This window comes from Pimephales promelas, chromosome 19, assembly GCF_988280905.1.
Source record: "Pimephales promelas chromosome 19, fPimPro1.hap1.1, whole genome shotgun sequence".
NCBI classification, from domain to species: Eukaryota; Metazoa; Chordata; class Actinopteri; order Cypriniformes; family Leuciscidae; genus Pimephales; species Pimephales promelas.
In genome coordinates, this window is record NC_142787.1 from 29,652,040 (window position 1) to 29,672,207 (window position 20,168).

The 20,168-nt window shown below is 37.9% G+C and overlaps 1 protein-coding gene across 1 annotated transcript; it reads left to right on the top strand.

The window, feature by feature from the left end:
- Nucleotides 1-977: 977 nt before the first annotated feature.
- On the top strand, nucleotides 978-16,992 carry pafah1b1b (platelet-activating factor acetylhydrolase 1b, regulatory subunit 1b). The gene is made up of 11 exons (XM_039678013.2): nucleotides 978-1,119; nucleotides 6,123-6,354; nucleotides 11,611-11,695; nucleotides 11,789-11,863; nucleotides 11,962-12,168; nucleotides 13,536-13,704; nucleotides 14,036-14,138; nucleotides 14,291-14,519; nucleotides 14,618-14,719; nucleotides 16,091-16,247; nucleotides 16,330-16,992. The coding sequence occupies exons 2-11, from the start codon at nucleotides 6,323-6,325 to the stop codon at nucleotides 16,401-16,403; spliced, it is 1,233 nt and encodes a 410-aa protein (XP_039533947.1). The 5' UTR covers nucleotides 978-1,119; nucleotides 6,123-6,322; the 3' UTR covers nucleotides 16,404-16,992.
- The last annotated feature ends 3,176 nt before the right edge of the window (nucleotides 16,993-20,168 follow it).

A 20,168-nucleotide genomic window follows, 5' to 3' on the forward strand; every position in this document is an offset into this window, starting at 1 on the left:
TACATTTAAGATAAAAGACTTGTCAAGAAGCTTATTTTATTAATTAATAGGCTATTTCAGTGCATCAGTACAAAGGAATCCGCCGATTTTACCGCTGACATCTCTGTAGGAAGGCAGGTTGACGGTAAACTGCACTGGCACTGCCAAGGGTGTTGAGTAGCTCTGTGCAAAGGAACAAGAAACATTTCTCTCCCAAAAGACAATCCAACTGTTGAAACCCAGCTGTGGTGGAAATCTAACATGCGACATAGACAAGAACCTTTGTCTGTGATAACATGCAAATGCTATAAGCCTGTGCAGAAAGGGTTTTACCAATCGTGATGTTCATGAGAGGTCCTCTAGAGAGGCCTGAGTGTGTGCCACATGCTGAGAGGGGATACAATGACTTCTACCTAATGGGAAAAAAAACACAAATCACTCTTAATATCATTCCTGCATAGCATAGCATAGCAAGGCCACGGTCAGGGGTTTGATTCCCAGGGAATGCATGAGATGAAAAAATTATATGTAGAACACTTTGGATAAAATAGCCCACTTATGCCCAATTTCACGGACAAATAGTTTTTTTATGTGCATTTTTAGAATTTATGAGCATCGTTGGCTTTTTTATCCAGCGTTTTTTTTTGTTTTTTGTTTTTGTGCAATATCCAAAAATGTGCATAAAAATGGGTGGATGGAAACTAGCTATTGGCCTGCATGTAACAAAAAGAGATCACAGAATATTACATTAGTAACAACTGGAGTAGTACATTTGCCATTTTAGATAGGCCTAGAGATAGAGAGTTTTTTAAGAGTAGGCCTATATTTATAAATGATATTATAAATTACATATTAACAAGTTCAAAAAGGTCCTAAAATGAGTCTGATCTTCAGTGTCAGCTGAAGGTTATGATGTAAGTGAGTGACCGCTGTGATCCTCAAGGCGGGCGCGGCCCCGGCTGCACCGTGCGCGTGCACGTCACCAGTAGACGGTTATGCGGTGCAGAAATCAAGGTGGAGAAACAGCGCTGACTGAGCCGAGAAATCGGAAGTGACTTTCAACGGAGACCCATCTCATTCGGTTTTAGATTTTAACTCAGCTGTGTGGTCTGCCAGACAAGAAACCTTTCATATGAGAAGGTAAGGATACATTATATTTGTTGCTGGCTGCGCTATGGTGAAAGTGAGTCGGTTAAAGTGTGTATGTGGCTGCGAAATTTGCGCCGCCTGCCTGCCTGACTCAAAATGGCGGACAGGCCGTTAGAGCAAAATAAGGGTGGGAATATTAGAGAGAGTGCAATATAAACTAACGCCGGCAATGTCATAACTTGTAAACAAACGTGGATACATAGCCAATACTTGCATTTAATCCTCACTTAATTAAATTAAGCCTCTTACCTGACGAGGCATTTGTGACAGCCGGCCTTTAGTGGTTTGACCCATACTAGTAATGTTAGCTAGTTCATGTTAGCATCATCTCAGCAATAAATTCACTGAATAAGTCATATCTGCTAGTGGCATTTGTATTTCTGTCTGTAAAATCCTCTTTCCCACTAAGGTAGTTTCATAAAGGCGTTAAAGTTTTATTTAACTGGCTGGTGTGAGTGATATTTGGGATTGGGTGTGCCTGTGATGGTTGAAGGCCGGAGATTCATCACATCGATGCCGGTGCATAACTGTACGGTTCGCTGCTGTTATAATAATATACTGTTCGGTCTGTCAACAAGGCTATGTGGGATGTGTTATTATGTGTTTGCTGATTTATAGCCGAGCCGTTCATGATAATAGTTGGCAAACAAATTGTCAACGTTGCTTGTCTGGTTGCCATCATGTTTTGATTCGGTGTTCAAGATGGGATGTTTTTGGAATACGCAAGAATAATTATTGTTATACACATATAATTAATGTTTTTGGGATCCCTCGGACTCTTAATGGACACATATGACTACATTTTGGCTAAAGCTAAATCAGCACCAGCTCAAGAATCATGATATGTAGAGGTGTGAGCGCTTTGCTTTGCCCTAACACTTGATATATGTACACACACCTTAGTTAGATTATTCAGCTGTCATCACTCTTCTACCACGTGGGTGTTGCCTTTTTGTTGCTAATGATTATTTATCCGGCCTAATTAATTTTAGGCTACTTTGCCTGAGCTTGCCTTACATCTGACGTCATTCAGTGTGACGTCTTCATTGCAATTTAATTCTGTGATTTTTTTTCTTCGTTTTTAGCCTTTAGCAGTGAAACTGACTCAACTGGCACATAATTCTTGAGATAATTTCATGGTAACAAAATCATAGTGTATAACAAAAATTATACACTTCACATGCTTTCCCCATGAATGCATCCAATATATTACAATATGTTTGGTATTCTTGTAAATTAACAAGTATTTGGCATGATCATTTGGTCCTATTTTTTCCAGATAATTGTGGGGGGAAAATGGGAAACTCTTTGACAGGAGGTGGTGCTTATGGAAAAACAGATATACAGTGGTGTAATATGCTATTTGCTTATATGATGCTCATGCACTATTATTTGTATATTTTCTTTTTTATCAACTTGATTATGATAGTCTCTGAGTTTGATTTGATGGCTATTGTGTTATGTTTAATAAACACATAATTATGTGTTCATTGTTTAAATAGTTCCAATAAAATAAAATAAAACAGGGCAGTGGTGTGCAACTTTCCATTTCTGAAACCCATGTCACTGAGAAACAAAGTCAACCAGTGTTATGTATTCGTGAGTGCTACCAATCCGTAGTTTATGTAACCGCTGCATCCACAGGCTGATGATCTAAAAACACATCTTATTACTTCGCTGCCTTTTTTTTGCAATGCAATAGAATTGAAAAAGATATTAACATCTATCCGTAATAATATTGACGGCATGCAAATGTTTATAACTCATTTAAATTCAAGTGGTTGTCACACAGAACGTTAGTCTTGGTGTGTGAGTTTGTGGGCCTTTAGGCTGTGTGGCCTTAATACACTAAACTTTAGGATGGTATGTTGTTATATTTATATATTAAACCAAAATAAAAATTTAGCTTTGAAGAAAACAAAAGTACATTATATGCTATATTACTATAAATTATATTTCTTATGAAATTCGGAATATCGACATTTCACACTTCAAAAATCTGACATTAATCAAGAAAATTGCAATCAGTGCATCTCTAATTGCGGTCCCCACTTGACATCACACGCCCCGTTATGTGACTATCGTGGATGCGCACATCGTGATGTCGGTGCTGAAACAATATATTGTGCCACTGACCCACTTCATGCATCACAGACAGCCTCACTTAATAAAAAATGTACAACAACTTTTCATTTTTGACTTGCCTCAAGAAGCTTTCCTAGTAGACCTCTTCCACTCAACTGCACCAGTTGCTCAAACATGTTCCTTTAGCTGTTTGGTTTACTTTAGTGCAAGCAAGCAATCTTTTTTCTTTTGGAGCAAGAAATCAGTATGTGGACGTTCACCCTTTCTTTTCTTTTTTTTGACTACATTGTGTCTTGCACCTGTTATATTGTTTTAACCAACATTTCAGAATTTTTGCTTTTTGTCAATTTGTTTGCTTTCTGGAGCCCTGTCTAATAAAGTTAAGTTCTGCTAAGTATCTGCATTTTGGGCTCTCCGTAGATCCTTCAGTTCATTGTTAGGTCATTTAGAAATGAAAGCTGTTGTTGAGTTTATTTAATTTCATAGGAGCATTTTAATCACAGCTTGCTTTTTCCTGTTCATTAACGGAGATGTATATAATGACCTTTACTCTGTGTAATGCAGGGAAGTTACGATTCATTATTTCCCCTGCTTAGGACATGAATGGTAACTCTAACAATTAGTTGTTTAAGGGGGAAGTAATACCTTATTGAATTGAATACACACAAAACAAAAGTAGAGCTGCACAATTTATCACATTTATTACAAGCAATATGTCAGAATGTGGCTTAGTGTGTTAGTTTGAATGTGCTGCATGCTACAAAGTGAATAAGCGACGCTCTGTTCTGTCCTTAACTACACATACTCCAAGCATACGTGGTGTGGGACTCGTGATGGCCTCAAAAGTTGGCTATATTTTACTGCTCCGCATGAAAAGTTGGTTCACTTTTTATCCACTGTTCATTTTTGTGGTTAGCAGGCAGAATGCAAAGTGCTCTGTTTACTTTATTTTTGCATTGACGTTATTATTCCAAACCTGATTATTATGTTAGGCAGGAGTGTAATTCAAACTATAGTGAGCTACAAAAGACTCACCCCCGTGGTGGAAATTAAGTTTTTAATGTTTATGTTTTTGGTTTTTAATGTTGTCTGTGGTGTTTTTAATATGCTTTAAGTCAACAACACCATTGCTGAGTTTTTTTTCCTCCTTAAAACTGCAGTAAACCAAACGACAGTCTTAAAAACACAGTTTGAAATCGCTGCTGTTTCTGACATCACAAACTACCTTGTAACCAATCACGTCAGCCTGTAATTAGCATATTAACTGTGGTCTCGAGAGAAGCCAGGTTGTCCCAGGTCAGTATATTATTCTTTTGATATGAAAAATCAGGTAGATTTAGCAATATATCAGGTGAATTTTGTATATTATGTATATTATGATGAACTAAATGCCTTTCTCCAGTGGCGTTTTAAGCTGTTCAAACTCAGTGTTTCTAAATACTGATTTTTAGAAAGCGGCTGTCAGGCTCTGGGATGGTGAACGGGAACATGTTGTTTTTGTAACATAAGAAGCACATTATTAGTTGTTTGATAGCGTAGTCAAGCAAAAGGGTAATCATATTAATTACCGTTATGTGTCCGAGCGATACATAAAACTCATTACCATTCTGATACATCGAGTTGTGTATTTGAGTTAACCGAGTCGGTCTCTGAGCTGGTGTGAGTGAGTGGAGCCTGGGCTAATTTTCATATTCATGCATCCACTATCCATGTTTATTAAATAAGTGAGTTTATAGTTACATTCAAGCTATTTTAAGGTGTGAGTAAAAAAAATTCACAGGATTTTTTCATTTTACTGATCAAAGATGAGTTTTAAGGGATAAAATTGACTACAAGGGGACTTTGTTATTGTTTACCCAAAAGGGAAAATTGTGAAAGTTGTTCATACTCATGTTCATGTCTTTAGTTCATCACACAAATAATTAAAAAATATATTCTCATCATTTTTGTCTTAACTTAAGTCAATTAATTGAAAGTCCACGAAACCAAAACCTTTGCACATTAGCCTACCAATTTTAGGTGAACTCACTTTATCCTTCAATTTCCCACCAAAATGAAGCAATTACTACAGAAATAGTGTGTAATGCAATAATTACAGTTCATTATTATAGCAATAATTACAGCTAATTATTATATACAGAAATATTGCGTAATGTAATAATAACAACTAAAGCGAATTAAAAAAAGATTCACGTTCCGATACAGAAGGCATTTCTTATTAGTTTGTTGCAGTTTTGTTGTTTTAGGATTGATGTCTTGGCAGTAGCAATAAATTCATTATACAGTATGTAGCAAAACTCAGTACCTGAAGATCTACAGCCCTACAACACATACCTGTAGTTTTCTTGGTTAGCTGGATTTAATTATGGTTGAAGAAGCTAAACTTTGCAGGGCCGTGTCCCTCCTGGAACTGACTTTTGCACTCCTGCCGTAATCCTATCCCTATAGTAATGTAGTTAGTTAATGATTATGTAGTTATTAATGTACTATGTACTATTTTAGTTTGCACCATACAGATTATAGTGGATATTTGCAGGCTGTCAAAACCTCCTGAAAGGATTACAGAGTCTTGTCTCAGTCTTTAACACCCCAGTATTCGTCTGGACGACTCTGTTTTATTGGACCACCGTCCCCTCAGGATTAGGAGAGGGGATTTACGCCACGCCGCCGCCAGCACTTCCAGTCTGGCTGTCATTGCGGGGCTGAATGCTACTGTGTGGATGTTTGGCAGATACACTTTTGATTTAATATAAGTTGGATAGTGAGTAAAAATGCTAATGGATGAATTATGGCTATTTTATTGTGTAACGCTTTTTGTCCGTGTGCAAATTCACAATTATTGCGGCTTCACCTTTATCTTGAATGAACTGCTTTAATGTTTCTTTTCTAATTTATCTGTTTCTCCCTAGATGGCAAGTGGATCAAATTGGTGTTAGTTCCAGCATCTGTTTTGCTGTGGTCTGGTGTGTCGCTGTGGAGGAAGCATCCAAGCCCAAGTAACCTCGGTTTGCACAAGAGTGTGAGATTGTGTCTTTGCTGAGGAGTTGCTCGGGACTGTTGGCCAGCTCCTTACTCGGGGCAGAGACAGCGCCCCCACCCTCCTGACACAATGGTGCTGTCACAGAGGCAACGAGATGAACTGTGAGTCCACATGCAATCAAAACATACATCTCTGGATCTCAATCACATTAGTAGGCTGACATTTACCATATTTTTCAGAAAATAAGTTACTCCTGACTATTTGCAATGCGGAAGTAAGCTAATTTTTCAATTTGCGAGACTTTCGATTCATTATGTGCTACAAGTGGGGCTGGTAATTTTTAAATTTTAATTTAATAGTGCGATATGCGGTATTATCGCCATTTATTTGTTGCGATATAAATAAGTGTTACGATGTGGTCAGCATGCACAAAAACGAAGACATTTTCTGTAACCGAAACTAAACCGCGTCTCCGCGCATTGAAAGGCTGTCACTCAGCGCGCAGTTACATTGTTACGGCAACGGACTGTCTTTGAATCATTAAACCCTTCATTCAACGAGCATGTTCAAAAATGCTGATTCATTACAACTTTTAGTAGATGTATGTAATGAAACAAGGTGTTCATTATTTTTAACTTTGAACGCCTCTTTTCAAGGCTCAGCTGACCAGAAATGCGTTGCATGGGTAACACTGGGTAGGTCATATATTTATATATACAGTCCCTCCAGAAAAACGCGATTATGCGATCGCTGAATTCAATGCAAAATCAGTCAAAGTCTGCATATTTATGCGGGGGCCGCATTTTTTCGAATAAGCCGCACTTTCGCAGCATAAATTGCAGATTTCCGTGCAAAATATGCGGGGTTTGCATGATTTCATAATCCTCGCATTTTCGTTGCAAAAAAGTCACATGTGTCTTAGCTGAAAGTTGAAAAATGTTTTGTTTGCTTCACACAAGAGCAGCCACCTGTTTCCATGGGAACGTTATGAAGTGACGCAATTACGCGACGGGATAGCTCACAGCTGAAGTTATTGCAGAGGCCAGACAGACTCACGGAGGCGATTGACATTTCACGAATCGAACTCGTATAACTGTCTGTCACACGTTCTACCGTCACATCGTTATGTAATAAACAACATAAGATAAAAGAATTAGCATCAAACAGTAATTACCCGCACACATGGGGTGTTTGAGGCGCACATATAACACTGCAGACAATTCAACAGGAAGCGCGCAGCTCTTAAAGGGGCCACACCTTATTTACACTCGTTATAGTCTGAAATAAAACAAGATGAGAAATTAAATATTCCCAGCACTTTCTATGATGTAGTATGCTTGCTTATCAAAGGAAGTAATAAGAAATGACTCTTTACATTAAGGTAGTAGCCTAGTGAGAACAGGGTGTTGGGGGAATCACTTTTCTCTTTTTCATCATACCGCAATTTTTGCAAGTTCCCGCAATTTCATTGCATAAAATTGCATAAATATCCTGCATATTCCTTCGCATTTTTAAAGAAAACGGGCCGCGTAATCAAGGATTTTTGCCCGCAACAATCACAAAAAAACTCTGCGTTTTGCTGGAAGGACTGTATGGAGTAGGGATGGGACGATAACCGGTTTCACTATAAACCGTGATAAAATGTACTGACGGTTAGTATTATCGTTTAAATTTAATTATCATTAAAACCGTGTTTGATTATCGCGATTTTAATAACTCACTGAATCCTGTCGGCCAGTCTGACGCAGGCGCGCAGCACGCAATATTTTTTTAAATTACTATTCGAGAAGGAATGGCGGAAGGCAGTGACTGTGCTCAGGAGATTTTTCAGCCTTTTAAGAGGACCAAATCTGAGGTGTGGTCATATTTTGGGTTTTACAAAAGTCCTGAGGGAAACTTGATCGAGGATGGTCACTCTGTCTGCCGAACAAAAAGTCGATTCTTTCTGCAATAGAAACAATTCAAATCTGCCGAGTCGTCTTGTGTGATCATCACCCGAACACAAGGCAAGTTAACTTTGACCTCAATACCAAAACTACGTCTGGGAAACAATTGGGCACGAAATGTTGTTTTGAGTTGAAACATTTTATGTCACTCACTTGAAATAGACGTCAAGCTTCCGCGAAGAAAAGTTCGTAGCAAGTGGATTTGAGCCAAAGACGAACGAACAACTTCAAACAAGACTATTATTAAGAGTGATATTTTAAGGGATAGTAAAGTATAGATACATCACGTATTAAACCGATTTTATTTTTACCACATAATTACGGGGACATATTGAATTGATATGATAATGAGATTAGCTAATGTTTTAAATCTTACCTGTTTATGAATTCATTTTGTAAAACAATCGTCCAGACAAGATATATCACACCAATATTATCAAACTCTGTAAACAATAAATTAACTCTGATTTCATTTTTGCAATACAATCAAAAACCGGAGACGCAAGACGGCAAGTTGTATTTGAATGAAACAAGAGCATGCGTCCGTTGTGATATGGATGTGCGCTGTGTAATAATGCGTTGCTATTGACGACGGGCATTATAAAGAAGCAAATGCCATAGAATAGAATCTTGCTTAAAAAAACTGCATAGAGAGGCTTGTTTTATTTGTTGTTTGTTGATTTTCAATTATAAAACTTGTTGAAATGTTTTCAGTGTGAGCATCAGTTCTTTTTGAGCACTTTCATAAATTTTTAACAAAACCATGATAATATTGATAATCACGATTATTTTGGACACTATAATCGTGATATGAAATTTTCATACCGTCCCATCCCTAATATAGAGTAATGAAACATTAAGTCAACGGCTTTCATAAACACGCTGAAAAGCTATTGTGCGTGTTGATAGCACGGCAAAAATGAAAATACGAATTGGCGTGTCATACATACGCCATTTCATGAGATCAGTCTGTGTTTTGCATGCTAGATATTAATTATTTAAGTCACTTTGTAATACAAGTCGAGAGCATTTCAGATGATTCACATACACGACTTGTATTCCGAAAAATACGGTAAGTGTCTGTTTGATTCTGAAATGCTTAAATATCAACATGTGATCAAATATAAAACGATTATACCTCCTCGTGAAACCGGATATGAAATGCCGTTCATGGCAGTAGTGAAGAGCATGGCTGCCTGCGCCTCGGGGAGCTTCCTGCGACAGCAAGTTAGGTTTAATATTTTATAAAGCCTCATGACTGAGGACTCGGAGTAGAGGGTTCATATTCATAATTACGTGACTATCCTTGTGCATCCTCCACGCTTCATGTAGCACCGGGTGTCTTTTGTGTAATCTCGCTGATTTAAAGAGTGATGGTTAGTAGAAGCTGTATTAAGAAGATATGATATAGGTGAAAAGGCAGTTCTGAGCACATTTTGGATGCGTCCTTGTCGGCTGGCCACCTTGTTTGGAAGGAAGTTATTTCTGGGAGCCTGTACTACTGAAGCCTTTAAGCCAAAGCCACATAACAAACATCAGACTTAACCAGTTGAGGCCAACCTAATCTCTATACTGAAGTCGAATCTCACGTTACTTTTTTAAACATTGCTGTAAAGTGCATAATTTCTGCTCTGACACCAAATGACCTTTGTCAAACTGGTTTCTGGGGTGTGTAATATTGATGAAAATAATCTATTTTGGGGGATTTTGTCAAATAACAGGATTTAGACCATGGTACCATTGCTGGTTTAGGCCTGTTATGGACAGCTGATTCACAAATAATTTCATATTCTGATCAGTGAAAGTATTAACATTTCCATTAAGGAGTGATGATTTCCCCCTATAAATTAATTTCCAGGAGCATTTTTACTAGAGGTTGGGGGGGAAAAATCACATTAAAATGAATCGTGATTGTATTTTATATTGAGTTGAAACTTTGCTTTTCAGTATATAGTAGAAGATAGTGGCTGTATTTTGGGTTGGGCACTTTAAAATGGATTTATTTCCTGTCTGCTGCATATGACATCAGCTCAGGATAGGATAGATTTGGGGAAAAGCTTTTCCCAAGTCACCATTAAGAAACTTAATGCCTGGTTCATTTGACTATCTTCAGATGGCTGTTCTTCTGAATCCAGTTTTTGCTTTTGGTTGCTTGACTGCTTGGTTTCTGTCTAAGTCTAAGTCTCAAAGGTGCTGATGTCACTACCTTAATTTAACCCATTGTTCAGCTAATGAAATATTCACCATCATTTGAAGAGGTGAAAGACTCATTTGCATAATGAAGATAAAAGTAGAGGCTCTGCTTGTGTGTCGAAACTGAGACTAAGTGAAAGTGCTCAGTCTTCCATTTTGGTCATTCCTGCTGTGTCATTTGAGACTTTTTCCATCCTCTCGGTGGCATGTGTCCATGGTAACAAGGGTACTGTTTTGGTTACTTTCCTGCTCTGGTTTTTCCCCGGGTCTCCACTTTCATTAAGAGATGGGAGTGTGCACTCTTTTTAACCATGTAGTGTGACAATTATTGCATTACCAAAACATTGTGAGTAAAGTGTAAGGGATTACATTATATTTATAATCTATTTTTCATCACTATATATGTTTGTCTTTTTACAGACATAGATTAACAAAATCAAAAGTTTGAACCAGAGACCTCGTGTTAAGTTGACACAGAATGACCCATCTCTGTCTCTGCCAATGTGATTTAAATCCAGTCTCATCGTTGATCATTCACCGTACATGCATTAAATCTCAGTCTTGATCGCATACTGATACTGTCTGGGAGTTTTTATTAGAGCTTAAAGGAGTAGTTCACTTTAAAAAAAACTTTTGCTGATAATTCACTCACCCCCATGTCATCCAAGATGTCCATGTCTTTCTTTCCTCAGTCGAAAAGAAATTAAGGTTTTTGATGAAAACATTCCAGCATGTTTCTCCATATAATGGACTTCAATGGGAACCAAACGGTTCAAGGTCTAAATGTTCAAACTCGTTCATCGAAATGAACAAATCTTTTTCCGAGTCATTTCGTTCGTTGAATGAATGAAAGGACTCCAAATGATTCGTTCATTTTGATGAACGAGTTCGAACAGGAGAGTCACAAACGCGCATCGCAGTACAGAGCAAGGCGAGCATTTATGCTTATAAAACTTAAACTTTTTTATTTAATTTTGAAATGAGCGATCGTTTCGCTAGATTAGACCCTTTTTCATCGTCTGGAATCGTTTAAAGCCCTTTGAAGCTGCACTGAAACTCTCATTTGGACCTTGAACCGTTTGGTTCCCATTGAAGATTGAAAATCCTGGAATGTTTTCATCAAAAACCTTAATTTCTTTTCGACTGAAGAAAGAAAGACATGGACATCTTGGATGACATGGGGGTGAGTAGATTATCAGCAAATTTAAAGTGAACTCCTCCTTTAACTGCATGATCACACATCTCTTTGTCTAATAAAGTCCCATCTTTGCCTTTCAGAAATCGAGCAATAGCAGATTATCTGCGCTCCAATGGCTACGAAGAGGCATATTCTGTTTTTAAGAAGGAGGCAGAGTTAGATATGGTATTAACTCATTTTCACACTAAGATTTAAAATAAAGGCATTCCCTTTTGATGTGTTAGTATGTCACATTGTCATCCTGACTTATAATTTTAGAATGAGGAGTTGGATAAGAAGTACGCAGGCCTTTTGGAAAAGAAATGGACTTCAGTCATCAGATTACAAAAAAAGGTCCGTACAGTAAAAAGTATTTTTAAAATGATTGCACAGATGTCTGTTTTCCAAAATAATACAGTAAAAACTGGGGTTACAATGCTGTATTGTGTTAGGTTATGGAGTTGGAGTCCAAACTAAATGAAGCTAAGGAGGAGATCACTTTAGGAGGCCCCGTGGCACAGAAACGAGACCCCAAAGAGTGGATCCCACGCCCGCCTGAGAAGTACGCCCTCAGCGGTCACAGAAGCCCTGTCACACGCGTCATCTTCCACCCTGTGTTCAGCCTCATGGTCTCCGCCTCAGAGGACGCCACTATAAAGGTGTGTTTTTTTTTTTATGCATCAGATGTTTTGACTTTGATAGTCTTACAAGGATGTATGCATGCATGCATATACTATATGGATGTTTTCTTGGGACACATTTTAGATTTCAAATCCATCTGCTCTCATTCTTTTCTGCTGACTCACTGCCTATCTCCATGGAGAAATCGTGATGCTCTGGTTTCCCAGGGCAACGGCGCAGTGAGAGGTTCTCTGGATGCCAGGCAGTGCAGTTATAAGCGTTCTCGCTCTGCTTGTCTTTGTTCCTTTTCCCTTGAAAAGATCTATAAGTCACCAAAAATGATCTGAGCTAGAGACATTTTGCATCACACCTTTTTTCCTCATAGATTTAATCCCCTCAATTTACTTTGTTGTCTAACCTGCTGTCATTTACAGTTGTAGCTGAAGCAGTATAGTCTTTGTGTGGGATTTAAAACCTGCTATTCATCTTTGCTACTGTACTTTTAACATTCTAGATTGGCGCTCTAGTGTGAAATAGAGCTCGCACAACTGCTCTGTTGTACTAGTTGATGAGTCAGGGTTTATAATTGCCTTGTGTAAATGACGCTCTGCAGTTTTAAATCCTGCACTGCATTAAGACATAAGGCAAAAACAGTCTTGTCCTGATCAGTGTGTGCACTTATTGTTCATTCTTTTATTATTCCATATACACTATCATTTAAATGTTTGGGATCTTTTTTCATTTATTCAGCAAGAACAAGTTAAACTGATCAAAAGTAAAGGCAAACATTTTTATTTCAAAGAAATGCCGTTCTTTTAAAATTTCTGTTCGTCAAAAATTTCTAGGGGGAAAATGATCCAGTTTTCACAAAAATATTAAGCAGCTCAGCCGTTTTCAACATTGATGATAACAAATATTTCTTGAGCAGAAAATCAGCATATTAGAATGATTTCAGAAGGATCATGTGACACTGAAGCTTTGCAATCACAGGAATAAATTAAATTTTTTAAATATATAAAAATTAATTCAAATGAATTAAAAATTATAATTACTTGCTTTTACTGTTTTTTTTTTTTGTTTGTTTGTTTTTTATTTTTATCAAATAATTGCAGCCTTGGTGAGTATAAGAATCTTCTTTCAGAAACATTAAAAAGTATTTCCGACCCCAAATGTTTAAATGGTAGTGTATATTTATAAAATCAAATTGGAAAAGTGCAGTGTATAATAAATCATAATCCTAATAATCCTGTTATATATATTATATATTTTGTTAAGTTTTATTGGCTGTGGGTTGTGCTGTACCAGACCCCTCAGATGTTTTATCTGCGCTACAAAAACGGTTTTAAAGGGCAGCATTGTTTTACGTCACTTTGAATAAAGTGTGTATGTTTGTCCCATTGTGCAGGTCTGGGATTACGAGGCTGGGGATTTCGAGCGGACCCTGAAGGGTCACACTGATTCGGTGCAGGACATCTCCTTTGACCAGACTGGAAAGCTGCTGGCTTCTTGCTCCGCGGACATGACCATCAAACTGTGGGACTTCCAGGGCTTCGAGTGCATCAGGACCATGCACGGTACACATTTATTGCATTTGCTACCACGTTATTCAAATTTACTGCCTTTGACCCACCGTGGACTGCATCCACTTTCAATATAGGCTTTAAGCTTATTAGTGTGCTGGAGAATCCTGTCTGTGAGACTCAGTTGTTCCGGGGGGGATGGGTAAAGGTTTGTTTGGGTGCAGGATTAACCAGGCTGACAGCTTTAATCTCCCACTCAAATAACAAAGGTGCCTGTTTTAATCGTCTGCCATACGTCCCGGTCAGCTCAGTAACCTTAGAATCAAGATTCAAATTCGTTGCTTGAAACAAACATCACACCTTATATTGCATTCATCTTCCTCAGGACACGATCACAATGTGTCGTCGGTTGCCATCATGCCCAACGGGGATCACATAGTGTCTGCTTCAAGGGATAAGACCATGAAAATGTGGGAAGTGGCCACTGGGTGAGTAATAAATCAGCACTTTGTGAGCTGAACGCTGTTGAAGCTCTGAATGCCATGGTATTGCCAAGAAATGGTTATTGAAATGACATAATTTGTCATTTTTATTTCAAAGGGAGTGTGAATGTATAATGATTCTCTCTGTCTTGCCTCAGTTACTGTGTGAAGACGTTCACGGGTCACAGGGAGTGGGTACGTATGGTCCGGCCCAATCAAGACGGCACACTGTTGGCCAGCTGCTCTAATGACCAGACGGTGCGCGTGTGGGTGGTGGCCACCAAGGAGTGCAAGGCGGAGCTGCGGGAGCACGAGCATGTGGTGGAGTGCATCTCCTGGGCCCCCGAGAGCGCACACCCCACCATATCTGAGGCGACAGGCTCCGAGGTGCATTGTGTTCGTTGATGGCAGCTTTCTGCTATTTTTCCATATTCTGCATGATGGAATTGTGTTAATAATTTGTCATGTTAACTCGCTTCTTGCAGAACAAGAAGAGTGGAAAGCCTGGGCCATTCCTGTTATCTGGATCCAGAGACAAGACCATTAAAATGTGGGATATAAGTACTGGCATGTGCCTTATGACACTGGTGAGTAGAGCTATAGTTCTGGCAGCTTCATTGTGTCATATCTAATATCTATAGTCACACTGTCTGTGTTCAGAATGGCTAACAAATGTACCGTTTGCTCTGTGTGCATTATTAGCTTTTCCATCATAAAAAAAAACATCCTTAATGAGAAGTTATGACAATTTTTAAATCATGAGATTCTAAGGTTGCCCTCACATTAGCATTTAGCAAAAAAGTCTTTAGTAAATACACGTGTAAAATAGAGTAATTACAATAACTGGGTAATAACTAGGTATTTTTGTTGTAATTATGAGAAGTCAAAATTATAATTAATATGAGTAATATTTAGGGCTGTCAAACGATTAATTGCGATTAATCGCATCCGAAATAAAAGTTTGTGTTTACACGATATATGTGGGTGCACTGTGTATAATCATTTTGTGTATATATAAATACACACACATACATGTATATTTAAGAAAAAATATTTTTTATATATATAAAATATTTATATAGTATAAATCTATATACATGAAAATATTTCTTAAATTATATACGAGCATGTGTGTGTATTTATATATATAAAATAATTATACACAGTGCACCCACATATATTATGTAAACACAAACTTTTATTTCGGATGCGATTAATCGCAATTAAGCGTTTGACAGCCCTAGTAATATTATAATAATTTGATGTAAAAAAAATAATAATAATTTTGACTTGTAATAATTATGATTTACCAAAGCATGACATTTTATAGTTGCATGACATTAAAAGTAGCAGCTAGTCTGCAGTCTGTGTATATTAGATCCAATGAGTGCCTGGAAAATTGAAAGTTTCTATGACATTAATACATTAAACTATATATAATGTAGTCTAATAATGCAATGGGAGGATATTTGTGGTTCCTAATAATTATATATATATATATATATATATATATATAGATAATATAAAGTATAAATATTACTTTAATAATAATCCTAGTCATATCAGCCTAGAAAAACGCAACTTTACATTTTCCGTCGGTCTTAGTGAGCGATGTAACAACAGAAGACTCAAGTTTTATATACATTTTTTTTTTAAACTCTTTGGTCATTTCTTTTGGAGTAATGGTGTTGTCCACTTCAATGCTGTATGCTAAGCTATGCTAAAAGTGGTACTCCGCCAGAAACGGAGATCGGCTGAATGGATTCAGTAACGGTAAAACTCAACAGTTTAACTCTGGGGAAGTTGTAAAATGAGCCAAAAAAAAGTGGAATATCCCCTTAAAATATTGTGATGAGTATCGTATTGTGATTTCAGTACTTTTCAATCTTTCAATCTTTTTCAAACGCACATTGAAGTGACTTTTACTGTTCATTAGATGCATCTTTTTCTTCTCTCAGGTCGGCCATGATAACTGGGTGCGTGGAGTTCTGTTCCATCCGGGTGGGAGATTCGTAGTGAGCTGTGCTGATGACAAGACCCTCCGTATCTGGGACTATAAGAACAAGCGCTGCATGAAGACCCTGTGTGCCCATGAACACTTTGTTACCTCTCTGGGTGAGCCGAGCAGAAAGTGCTCTGGAAACGCATTATCAATGCAACATCCATCCATTCATTCAACTTCATCTTTCTTCCACAGATTTCCACAAGACTTCTCCTTACGTGGTGACAGGAAGTGTAGATCAAACGGTCAAAGTGTGGGAATGTCGCTGAGCGCCGTAGGAACCGCCCCTTTCCCTTCCCCCCAGCACCACCACCACTTTGGCCACTCCCACACCTGCTCTTCAGGACGCACTCATTACTATGGTTACCACCTCATCCAGCTCTCTTCTAATTACTATTGTCCTTTTATGTAAATTACTCTGGATGTAGTTTGAGCTTATTAAATGTTACACAAGACACTCACAAGAAGAAAAAAAGTTAGTAAAAAGTCAAACAAGTATTCTTGCATGGTGAATCCAAAACTTGTATACTGTAAATTTTTTGCTTCTCGTCATCTAAAGTACGGCTCTCGCTCTCGCCTCGAGCGTTTATTAACAGAAGGCAGAATGATGCTGTTTGGGGAATTCAGAAACCGTTTTACGTGTAGTTTCCTTTGAACGTTTGTCGCATTCTGCTTTACAGAAGAGAAAGGCTTAACAATGAAACTGACCGAAGATGAACCGCTTAGTTACTTCACCTTATGAATGTCTGGATGCGCAGCTCTCCCCTCGTGTTTGGTAGGAGACCGCTTCAGTTCACATCCATGAAGTCCTTTTCCATTTTAAAAACACGTTTGTGAAGCAGTTTAGGCGAAACAAAATCGAAGAAGGGGGATCTCTTTTATTAGGACATGGATCAGTAAAGTGCACTTGTCCCTGGAGGCAATACCGTTTCACGCAAGGTTTACATTGTTTGTTTTTTTTGTACAGAAAATATAATTCTGACACCCTCCTTCGCCACAGCTTGGTAATGGAGGGCTTGATATACTTTATTTGCTGATAGAGGGCAAGTGAGGTGCCATTTTACTCATTCTCCATTTTCAGGACTATGGGACAGAACACTTCACACAAACGCTTTCACGCTATTCTCAAAAATGGCTTAATCTGTTCATAGGTTTCATTAACCCCTCCTGGCGAACCACTCGACGTCGTTTGATGTAGCGCTTTCATTGCTTCTCCGTCATTCTGCTGCCCGTGTGCCGGAGACGTCGCCCGTACAGGCTTCTCGACGTGCTCCGCGGTTCTGCTCGGTCACCTCGTGCCGATGAGCGATCTAGTTAGTCTTGAACCGGGGAGGTTTTTGGCGACACTCGCTGTCCTCGTGGAGTTTGAGGACCACACTTCCATGGTAGATCGACGTGCAATATCTATAGGCTGCTCCGTGTTAACTATTAAGGTGTGTATGTGTTTTCTACGAACACATTTATTGGAAGATGGCGTGGGCAGACAGACAAAGAGCCACTGGCGACATTTAGCATCTTCTAAGGCGAGTAGTTTGCTGTGCTCGCTGTTTTGAACAGTAGAGCCATGTGTGCCCAAACACTGCCATCCCAAAAGCTGTGTATGTAGAATCTGTGTGTGTGTGTGGACGTCACTTCCTGTCTGTGAGCACACAGCGGACTCTGACTCCAGCTATTCGCTTTCTCTGCCTTGTTAATGTACTGAGAATCCCCAATATTGAGGACTTCATTCTGCTTTTTGTGGTCTCACTGTTGATGCACTCACATAAATAAATAATTGTTCATCAGTATATCTTGATGTCATTGTTTGCAACATAATTAAAATAATAAAATATCTGTAAATATAAATCAGCCCCTCTGTTGTTGTTGTTTTTCTTACCGTTGTGGCCGAATATAGTGGCGCCTTTTTTTTCTGGAAACCATCAATATTGTTCGAGGAGAAAAATAAAAACTAAGCTTGCAAGTACAACGAATTATTTAAAAATTAATTTTAATTATTCATTTATATCTACACAGCATATACATAAATGGTACTACACACGTGGTTCTAGATCAGGTTTAAAATACAATGCTCTGTTTTGCTGTCTATGTACATATTCAATTGGTTCAGACATTAGCCAGAACTATTTGTTACCGGTAAATCACAAAGCTCTTTAAATGTACATGGAAACGTACTTTAAATGTACATCTATGCACATTGTAGGTGTTAATATGTCCATTTTAGGTGTTAATATGTCATTAGCCATAACGTAAGGCAGCATTCTTATATTACCGGTAAATCACAAAGCTCTTTAAATGAGACTTGTCTGTTTTAGGTGCTGATATGTACATTTTAGTTGTTATTATGTCCATTTTAGGTCCTAATATGTACATTTTAGATGCTAATGTACATTGTAGGTGTTAATATGTCCATATTAGCTGCTAATATGTCATTAGCCAGAACTTAAGGCAGCATTCGTATGTTAAATCTCAAACCATGTCAAACAAAGACTTCTCATTGAACATTTTGTAGGTTTAATCCATGCACTGATTGCATGAAACTTCAACAGGCTGGTGCCAAATCACTGGTTTCCATGGAAACACTGGGTGATGGGCATGGACACGGCGCTAAAGATGTTGATCATGTCAAGCGTCTGTTTATTTTTATTTGCTGGTTTGTTCAGGCTGAAAAATAAAGCGATTTCATAGTCTTCAATTGAATAAACTTAATATAAACTTGCAATATTTCTAAGAGAGAGAGAGAGAGCTGTAGAAATTATAATGTTATTTTTTCCCATTTGTTTTGCCTCGTTACATCCCCAGTGCTGAGGATATTCTCTAATATATATTTCAGCCCACTACATCAGACATGTAGATGGCAGCTTCTGTATCCTGGCAACAGTTACTGTGTGTGTGTGTGTGTGTGTGTGTGTGTGTGTGTGTGTGTGTGTGTGTGTGTGTGTGTGTGTGTGTGTGTGTGTGTGTGTGAGAGAGAGAGAGAGAGAGAGAGAGAGAGAGAGAGAGAGAGAGACAGAAGACTCTCTTTATAGAGTCCAATGAGATGGTCAGTGTTTGTAACAGACACCATATGACCGCACATACACAATGGCCAACCATGTGACATTTTAGCCAATATTTTCATTTCCTGATCTAATATTTCACCTGTACGGAAGTGATTTGTTTCAAAGCAGCTTCACTTCTGTTCTAAAGATCATCAAATCAAATATTAAATTAGTTCATTTCATTTATAAAGCAGTTCTGTAAAAAATGATGTCATCGTCAGTTCTCGTACAACAGCGTCAGATCAGTGATATGGTTGAATATTATGTGTCCCCAGATAATGGCAATAGTAATAGGTGTTTTTTTTACACCATGCTTGGAGTATAATGTAAATACTATGGTTCATGAATTTATTCAGTACTATATCATCTATCAAAACTCCCTCTGTCTGTCCGTCCGTCCATCTCCTAGTTCACCACTAGAGGGAGTTCTTCCATTAAAAAAAAAAAAAATAGGATCTTCTAGATTAATTTCTTTAACCCTGAATTAAACATCTGTATGCGACTTGAGCATTCCCGGATCCGTTTGGAACCGTGGGATGTAAGCTTATAGCTTATAAAGACAAATAACATGATTTTTAATTAAACCCCACATTGTATCTGATCATTTTTTTAAATTTTTAACATAACTGATGACATTCAAAATGTATCAAACCTACATATTTTCCAACAAAACATAAAAACAACATAAATATTACTTTGAAATGCTGTCAAACAATTTTTTATATCTCTTCTTAAAATAAATATATAAATTAATGATGTGTATTTTGAGAGTTTTGGCTTATTTGTAAATTTGGTTTTGATATTATACACTATATGCATTTCTACCTCTTATGGCCCAAAATGGACCTTAACCTGCATTTTCTCCATTTAACTTAAAAGGCTACAAAGAATATCTATCAAAAAAAAAATGCAGCCTATACTTTTTGCATTATAATTATTCGCATGACAAATAACCCCCAGAAGCTCTATATCTTTATCCATTTCAAAAAATAAAAA